The following is a 9,809-nucleotide window of genomic DNA, read 5'->3' on the forward strand; positions in this document are numbered from 1 at the left end:
ACTTTTCATATAGTCTTTCACAACCTCAGGATATCCCAAAGTGCTTTATAGTCAATTAAGTATTTTGGGTTAGGAAATGCAGCAGCCAATTTATGCACAGCAAGGTGTCTCAAATGGCAATAAGTCAATGACCACACAATCTGATTTAGTGATACTGAGAAGTTGGACAGCGATCCAGAGTGCTCTATTTTGATCTAGTTGCCTCACTATTGCCATGTTAATCATTGCTGAAAGTTTTTGAAACTTGTCTGTTCTCAGTAAAGCATTATATTTTTGCACACTGTGCACATCAACCTGAGATGATTCAGTAGTATAGTTACTAGATTTTGTCCTAAACTGTGTTGCTGGAGAGCACTATTGCTGGCGTAATCATGGTTGTTTTTTTTGCTGGAAGCAATGGTAGAAGGAATTTAAGGTAATGAATAGTGTATTGCACAGCATTAAGAGCTCCTTCAATAATTCAGATCAATACAGTGTTCTGTTGAAACATAACACATTAGAAGCATGAGCTGGTCTCAATTGAGTTGAGAGTTTTGGTTCTTCAGTTGGATTCAGTGCCCCTAAAGTCTGCTTCAGTACCTGATTCTAATTGTTAATCCAGTGATTCCCTACTAGAAGAACACCAGATGTGGATGACTGGTGAGGACAGGATCTGGCCTGGTGCTCGGCTTGTATTTTAAAAAAAAGTTGCTCAAGCAAAGCATTAGAGGGTAAGCGATAAACAAATGCTTTTTCGTAACAAAAGGAGAACATTGGCTGGGTTTTTAAAAAAAAACTTATTTATAGTGGGTGAAATCATTGGAATACTGTTCAGCATTCTAAATGAAACTTCCTTAATTTTTTTGTGAACAGGTTGAAAAGATCCGGCAGATGAAGGCCAAGACTCTGCACCTCCAGGTGGAAGCGCTGCGTGAGAATTTAACGAGGCTGGAGAGCACTATAGACTGTGTGCAGAAAGCTTTATTGGATGGCCGAGATGTGGATGTACTCTTGGCAAAAGAGCAAATGTTTGTCCAAATCCAGGACTTGAAGAAACTTAGGAATTTCCTTCAGCCTCAAGATGATGACACACTTTCATTCATTCCACCTGATGGTGTACTGTACAAAGCTATCAAATCACTGGGCATAATCAGTAGCAGTGCATATGCCCCAATATCTACAGCCACTGGTGAGGGATTGAAACGGGCATTACGTGGGAAAATGAGCAGTTTCACTGTGATCACCAAGGATCACACTGGCGAAGGGAGATCATCTGGTGGTGATTTGGTCGTAGTTGTTATCATGGGTCCTGATGGCTGTCTCTTTCGGGCTGATGTTCTTGATCATCATGATGGCACCTACACAGTTAGTTACTCCCCACATCTGGAAGGAGAACATGTGGTTTCGGTCACAATTCGCGGCCAGCATATTGAGAACAGCCCCTTTCGAGTAATTGTCAAAGCGGGTCGCAACTACGCTGGAATTGGGCTTCCTATTTGTTCCTTTGGTGGAGAAGGGGATGAAGATGGGCAGCTTTGCCGACCATGGGGCGTTTGTGTCAACAAAGAGGGCTATATTATCATCGCAGATCGCAGCAACAATCGTGTTCAAGTGTTCACACCCAGTGGAAGCTACCACCACAAGTTTGGGACGGCAGGTGCCAGACCTGGGCAGTTTGATCGTCCTGCTGGTGTTGCCTGTGATCAGAATTGTCGAATCATAGTAGCAGATAAGGACAACCATCGCATTCAGGTTTTCACCTTTGAGGGACAATTTGTTCTTAAGTTTGGGGAGAAAGGAAGCAAGAATGGCCAGTTCAACTACCCTTGGGATGTTGCAGTCAGTACTGACGGAAAGATTTTGGTGTCTGACACTCGGAATCATAGAGTTCAGCTTTTTGGCCCAGATGGAAACTTTGTAAGTAAATATGGCTTTGAGGGAGCATTGTGGAAGCACTTTGATTCACCTCGTGGAGTGGCCTTTAACCATGAAGGACACCTTGTGGTCACAGATTTCAACAACCATCGGCTGCTGGTAATCCACCCCGACTTCCAGTCTGCACGATTCCTTGGCTCTGAAGGAACAAGTAATGGTCAGTTCCTCCGACCTCAGGGTGTAGCTATTGACCAAGAAGGGCGCATTATAGTAGCTGACTCCAGGAACCATCGCATTCAGATCTTCGAACCAAATGGCAACTTCCTTTGCAAATTTGGAACCCAAGGCAGTGGCTTTGGGCAGATGGATCGTCCGTCCGGAATAGCCCTGATGCCAGATGGACTAATAGTAGTCGTCGACTTTGGCAACAATCGTATCCTCTTGTTTTAATAATGCTGTGTGCTTGTTTTTCTATATTGTGGATTTGTTGCTCAGGGACAATGTCTTAATTGTTTTCCCTAGAAAAGACAGTTTTTTTTTCTGTGCTGCAGTCATCTACCTCATGTTGGTAAAGTGTGAGCTGTGAGACTACTTCAAAACTACATAAATTTATAGCAGACCTACCTCACTGCCTGCAGATGTTGGGCTGACTAATGTTTGGATATTTCCATGGAACTGTGCAAATGTGTCCAGGCAATTGGTGCCTTTTATGACCTGAATCCAAAGACTTGTTTCTTAGTATTAACATTGTCCTGTAGCTTTATTTAAAGAAAAATCTCTCAGGTAGGAAGACTATTGGCCACTTCTATAGCCTAAAAATGGGCATTTGTGGGTGACTGATAAATGTTTTGACTGCCTACCTGCATATGTTTTGTTTTCAGGGATTATTTGATATTGGATATCTTGTATGTTTAGCCCTACGCTCTTTCTGAATGTAGCCCTACACTCCACCTGAATGTAAACTAAGTACCTCTTTTTTTTTTTGTTTGTTCTTTGGCCTGATGCACATAATGGTGAACATAGAAGTTGTTGAGGGTTCTTCTGAGTGTGTTTGGGGTATTTGTGTAAGGAAGATTTGGGTTGGCATTTGATACCCTGAAAATCAAAGTATATTAAGGCACCTGGGATAATCAAATTATATTTACCTCAACTGCTACCTCAGGTACCTGTATAAAATCAATTTCCTACAAAATTGGTAGGCTCTATTTGGTCTCAGAGGCAGTATTACTTTGTGTTGAAAGTGTGATTTGGTGGATTTAAAAGACAATATCACTTTTTTCTTGGGTCTTGTTTAGTCCTAGTTGGGAATCTGCAGAAAAATGAGTTCAGGGTGGGGAAAGTCCACTGGTCCTGCTTGGTGTGGCACTGCTTGGATGCACACACTGTTACAGATGCCATCAACAGAAATGAATAACTAACTTGGAGGATCCAATTCATTCTCGATGCCAAGCTTTCTAAATGGGGAAATGTTTTGTCATCCAGTGCTTCATTGAGAGATGATGAATTTGGATGTGATGGATGCATTTTACAGTATTTCTGTTGCCATATTTTAAGAATTGACCAGTTCTTTACTGTTGGGATTTTGACAATGAGGTTTGCATTGTCCTGTCCTTTTTGAAGTAGAAAATAGGTCAGTTCTTTACAGGGTGTGATTGTAATGGTTTGTGTGTGTCGTGCGCTGGAGCAGTAGTAACACTTGTGAAGACCCATAGGACTGGCAATAATTGCTGATTGTAAAAGTGCTGTTATGTGAATATTCTGCCAGGATTCTGGCTGTAGCTAATAGTTAAGGAAATATATATGAACATGGGTAGCATCCATGGATTTATTTCCAACTCTGAAACTTCCGTTTTTCCTCTAGCCCAAAAGTGACCAATTAGTTTAGAAATGAGATAATGTCTCTTTAAAATTATTTTAAATTAAGTTTATGCAAATGATTTCCATCACAGCCTTCTCTTAAATACAGATTTTAGAAAAAAAAACAGTATTTTTACAGTCTAGGAACCACAGCATATAAACTTGACATTTTACAGAAACCACACTGAATATTTTTGCAAGAAGTGGTTAACAGCCATAAATTGTATACTTTTAACTTTGAGCCCGTTTCATTGGATATGCCATGATACTCCTCTTTAGTTTTCCTGCCTTGCAAGTTTGGCGATCAGAGTTAAAGGCGCAATCCAATTTCCATTTCACTTAGCCATTTGCCTGACAGTTATTTGTAGCCATGCTGCAGTCTGCAAAATGATACATTCCATCTTTATAGTAATGCGTGGACATTGCCTTTTAGGAAGGAAATTGATCCAAATGTTTAAAAGCTGTGAAAGTTAGTGATTTCCAAATATGCTACTGTTTTCTTCACATGATCAAAAGACTATGTGGCCTCATTTTAGTGATGTGCTCGGTTGTGGAGGCAGGCTTGCTTTTGGATACATTGCTGAAGGTCAACTCACCTAGGGCAGCTTCCCAAATCAGGGGGTTACTCTGGAAAAGGGTTGGTATTGCTGAGCAAGCCAACCATGAAGCTGAAGAATGAACTACCAGGCCAATCTCTGAACACAGTTGGACCTTAACTCTGAACCACAGAGGATTGAGTTCAAGTGCAAGAGCTGCTGTTTACTTAAACTTGCATCAGTTTGGCTGTTTTATTGCTGCTCCCAGCTGGTTGAAACACTGCCTTACTTTTGAGCTCTTGGCAGGATGGGAGGAAGAGCAGTGCCTGCCATTAAAATCATAATGGGAAATCTGTAATGTTGGGGCAGCTTTGATGTAAATTAAGGTTCACAGCCCCCTAGTCTGGAGAAGGCTGGCTGTTTCTGGTTAATCTTCAGCAGTAAGATTGGAAATTTCTTCAGAATTGTGTGGAACACTAAATGTTAGTATCCTACATTAATGTGAGGCCCCTAATGGATTTGTCTAGCTTTCAAGATGAAACTGGCTAATGTGCTGCTTCAGACAAATTGTAACAGTTGGTTGAATATGTTGTGGTTAGATGTTGTAGCATAGAATGGCTTTTGTTTTACACATTGGGAAATTGTTGATGAGCAGTGGTTAATGATACAAAACTGTTAAGGAGCCCAATCAATTTGAAATAAACATTTAACCCTTCCACCTTTTGAAGTATGAAATAGGCTTTGTCTTTAGAATTAAATAAAACCCTACAAAGTCTAGTTCCTGTAATTTGAATGCTGTGCTCTTTAGCTTTGAGGTTTATGCAGTTACAACTTTGGGTGGACTGCCTTAGAGACATCTCCTGAAGCCATTTTTTCCCCTTTTTAGCACAAATTTAAAGATACAAGCACACATTTGTCAGCCCCACTTGGGGTATTTTTTAAAATAAAATTCAGCCTTTAAAAAAAGAATTTATACCTATTCAAAAAAATCAGTTTTTACAAACCGAGTAAGTCTGTTACCGTAACCATATTATCTAGTTCCTTTGGGATAGCAGAATTTATACAATCTCCAAACCAAATTGAACCACCATTTTAAAAAAAAAACTGTGGGATGTCCTTAATTAAAACCCAGTGTTCAAAATATATTTTTGTTACTGTGTTTGAGGATATTGGTGTGAGGTAGGATTGAAAATGGTCTGCTGGGCAGAGTAATGCAGTTAATGAAGACTAGTCCAGTACTGTGCTTTTCCTGATGGCTCCTGGTGACCTTTACTAATATAAAGTGTGATGACCCCTCTGATCATGTTGCTCATAATGAGGTCATCGGCTAACATTTGGTGGAATGGTTGTTCAAATCTAACTTGTTTTTGAATTTGTTTTTGAACATTCTGTTTTAATGAGGCTGTGTATTGACCTGAAAGATTAAGGGACCCTTTTCAGGTTTAAAACTTCAAGTTAAAGGTTGAATCTAGGGGAGAAGATGAAATCCTCATGAAAAATATCCTTTGAATCTTTCCTATTTAGCTTAAGTGTCTGCTATCCAATTGGTAACAAGATGATTGATTTTGGTTTTCTGTACATTTTGAATTGGGTAGGTCAGGGCTTGGAATTTTCAAAACTCATCTCTTTCCAATTTTGTAACTGGAGAAATCCCCAAAGTCTGTTTTAGTTTGAGTATTCACAAGACAATTTCACAATGCCTTACAAGCAAATGCAGAGAGTTCACTAAAAGTGCTTAATGGATTATGTTCGCAATTCTTAAACTTTCAATCAGGCACAGTACCTTACCTCAAATAACCTCAACAAAAGATCAACTTGCAGAATCCCAGGAGGCCAATAATTCAGAGACTAGGGTCTAAATGATACATAATTCTCAGGGAAGTGATCCTATCATCTCTGAAAGGTAATAGGGGGTGCAAGATGTGGTTCTGGTGCCTTGTCAGGTAATGGCTTTTGTCTACCTCGGTGCCTCTTTCCGCGGCAGCTTCAAACTACCTCATGTTGGAACCCAATTGGCTCACGGCATTGGGCGAATAGCTTGCACTGGGGGCTAATGTGCAGTTTTTTGATATTGGGATTTTAATGCAACCCCTGAATCAGCTGCTGAAAAGGGCATTGAACAAAGAAGTACATGAATGCTCATTGGTACAAAAACCTTGCTAGTTTATCTCCTCCAGCGACCTTTTTAAGAAATTCCCATTCAGCATACAATTGGGATAATCAGTTTGATAGCATCTGAAGTCAAACTTCAGATGCTCACTTTGCAAAGGAAAAAAAATTAACAATCTCAGCAGTACTCCTTCCTCCCCCTGCTTTTGTAATGGAATTATTCTTGTTTAAATACATTGTTTGCAAGTATGAAATACCACATACACCCAAGCATTTTCTATGGCATCAAAGGGAAGCTCCAGCAAAATTCAGTGACAGGTGTCTAGTTTTCTACCTAGCCCTGCTGTGTCCATTTTATGAATAGTTATGTTATTTGAGTTAGTGACATCACTGGGCAGGCCAAACAAAAATGTCTTTAGCTCCTTTGCACAAGGATATGGATTATATTTAGATCTAATATAGACACACTAATAGAAAATATGGGATGGTCCATGCACATTAACTTAGCAAATGTGCTGGCTCAAAAGGTGATTGTCTGATTTTCAGTGTTCCAAAAGTTTTTTTCACTTGCAGGTTCCCATAGGTGTGGTTGGTGGCAGATGGTGAGCAAGTGACTGGAGTTTCTTGTTAAGGTTATTGAGTTGATAATGTGGCATTCTTTCTGTTTTCCTTTTTCTACACGTCAAATGCAGTTTGATGCACCAAAAGTGTAGAAGGTGGGGCTGTTAATTGCTGGAAAGAGGTGGCAGTGCTGCGTGGGGGCAAGGGAGGAGTCGACGGTAAGGTTGGTTTGGGGAGCAATTGGACAGTAGGCCAGTTAGGTACATAATCCGTCTACTTGCCTGCAAAATAGAAATTTGGTAATTAAGGGCACTTGGAGTTGAATTTCTAAGCTTGGCAGCAGGTTCAATTGAAATCTTGCAGGATTTGACCATATTACTCAAAGCTGAATGATCAGAAACGTAATAACCCGTTTCACACACCAAATTAGTTGGTTGTTATTAAAATGTAGACAAAGAAGTTGTTGACTTTTTCCATTGACAAAATGTGACCCCAGTTGATGGTGGGAGCAACTGATGCGCTGTTTGTTTAAACAAATTTTTGTTTTTGTGAACTGATTTTATGAAGTGCTTAAGTTTTTTTTTATATTGTGAAACTGGGTTTCAAACCACTAGTTAAGCAGACTTTATTCAAAATTTATTCTTGAGAATTTAAGTGTCTGGTCCAAGATCCAGAAATCCTGGCTGAGAAGACGTAATATATAGCTTAAAGAAGTTTTCGCTGTTTTCTAAAAACAGTGAAACCAAGTTCTGGGCTCAAATTATTTTACAGAGGCAGAGCTACAGTAAAATCAAAAGTTCTGTTGAGTTGTGTAAGAAGTGATTTTGCTTAATGCCTCTTTGTTTTTCTTTTTCTAATTTTAACTTTGTAGTCTGTGTTCTAGATTAAGGGGATAGCATTAAAATGTCTGGTGCAAGTGGTCAAAGGCCCTTTTCTCAAACTTAGACAAGTGCCTCAAAATGACAGAGCCTGTTTCTGTATTTAAAGATGTCCAAGCAGTATTGTTTAAGTTACTGTTGTACAACAACCCAGCATTTAATGTTCATCGGTGGTTACCACTGCTTAAAGGAGAGGGGAAATTGGGGTCCTAGACTACCAGGAAGGCGTTAGTTTTAAAGGAAAATTCCTCTTGGGGTTGTCTTTACAGTAAGGTGACGGGTAATTTTTTTTGTTTCCCCTTTTTGTATAATTTACCTCTGAATTGTAAGATCCAGCCTCTGCACCAAAGAATGAGGTTTACTGACCTGGAACACTTCTTATTCTGTGTGTTTGAAAGCCTAAAAATTGATGTTTGTGCAATTTTATCTGGATGAAAGTTCAATAAAATTTGTTTACAATTGATTCATTCTTGTGCAGTTTCAGAAGTTGTGTTAAATCAGTGCACTATATGTAAATGTGGCTTCGGGAATGAGCAGTGCCTCAAATTTATTCTGGTTTCGTGTAAATCACAACAAATCTGAAGTTTGAGTTTGATCTTGGTTAAGTTGAAGTCCTATGTTCTATTAATTTCTTTAGCATACTCATGTAACATATGAAAGCTGTGAATGGTTTAAAAGAAGGCATGAAGTCATACTCGCTGGACAAACTAATTTCCTTGCTGCATAGGTTATAATAACCTGGAGCGATTACAAAGGGATCATGCTGTCCTAATCAGTGGACGTGAGCTGACTGAAACAGTTTCCACCTTGAGCCAAGTGTGAAAGTTGCACTTAACAGATAGCAAATGGAAATGAAGATATCCGGAATTAACAAACAGCCCTTGTCAAGTACTCATGGTTAAAACTTCTATGAGCTTTTCTATTCAGAAATCTGTTAACCTAGGGTTTGAGTGGTGTTACATGATCCCCAGGTACCTGCAGCTCGAAGTAGCAGGGTTGCTATAGTAAACCAGTAATTCAGAGAATGAGTGCTTAAATCCCACCATGACAGTTTGAGAATTGTGTGTCCATGAAGTTGTTGGATTGATGTAAAAATCCACTCACTCACTAATATCTTTTAGAAAAGGAAATTTGCTGTCCTTTCTTGGTCACACCTGTATGTGACTCCAGTCCCACACCAACATGGTTGACTCCACTTCCTTCTGAAGTGACCTAGCAAGCCACTAAAGGCCCACCACCTCAGGGAAACTGGATACATGCAATAAATGCCAGCGACACTCCTCTGCTGAAAATTATTTTCTTTGGAAGTAGCGGACAGGCTACCAAGTGGGAAGCTGTGCCTTACTACAGCATAACAAAAATTGATCTATTAAAGATGCATTGGGTATTCTAATTACAAACAAAAGTCGCTGCACATTGGATTCACGAGGCAAAAGATTCATGATATAGAACAGCTGTTTAGGTTCAGTGCTTCTGGCATTATAAAGCATGAGTACTCCATTTTCCTGAAGTTTAGCAGCTTCCATTTTAAAATGGAAGGCACCCCTTCTTGGTGCAGCTGCGCCCTTTCACCACTTATGCTGGCTCCCAACAAAAAAGAGACCAGTCAAACAGAAACAAGTAGCAAATAAAACTGCATTAAGGATTATGGGAAAGGGGCCACCTACGTGTCAGCGCATTTCTAATGGGCAGAGAGAAGGGCAACAAAATATAGCTCCGTAGCTAAACATCGAAACGCTGAAACTGGAGCTGAGCCTGATTTAAGGCACACAATACTTTTCCATGGGTCTAACTGGATAGAGGTCAACAGTAGAAGCTGCACTATTTTTTCCCTTGCCCAGGGCATGGAGGCAGATTGTAGCAACCCCCACAAACCTGTCTTTAGATGTCACAGATTAGGAATTAATCCTTCGTTTAATGCTCCACATTCTTGATGTTGGACGACAGGGGAACATCAGGGGCATTATCCATTTCAGAAATTCGTGCCCTAGATGCTTTATCTCTCCACCATACT

General features: G+C 39.9%; 1 protein-coding gene across 1 annotated transcript in view; it reads left to right on the plus strand.

Annotated features, from left to right (window-relative positions):
* trim71 (tripartite motif containing 71, E3 ubiquitin protein ligase) overlaps positions 1 to 8,218 on the plus strand; it is a 69,207-nt gene extending 60,989 nt beyond the window's left edge. Inside the window, exon 4 of the mRNA XM_068049742.1 lies at positions 853 to 8,218. Within this exon, the coding sequence (XP_067905843.1) occupies positions 853 to 2,304 (1,452 nt within the window). The 3' untranslated portion in view covers positions 2,305 to 8,218. The remainder of the gene's footprint in view (positions 1 to 852) is intronic.
* The last annotated feature ends 1,591 nt before the right edge of the window (positions 8,219 to 9,809 follow it).

This window comes from Heterodontus francisci, chromosome 17, assembly GCF_036365525.1.
Source record: "Heterodontus francisci isolate sHetFra1 chromosome 17, sHetFra1.hap1, whole genome shotgun sequence".
NCBI lineage: Eukaryota > Metazoa > Chordata > Chondrichthyes > Heterodontiformes > Heterodontidae > Heterodontus > Heterodontus francisci.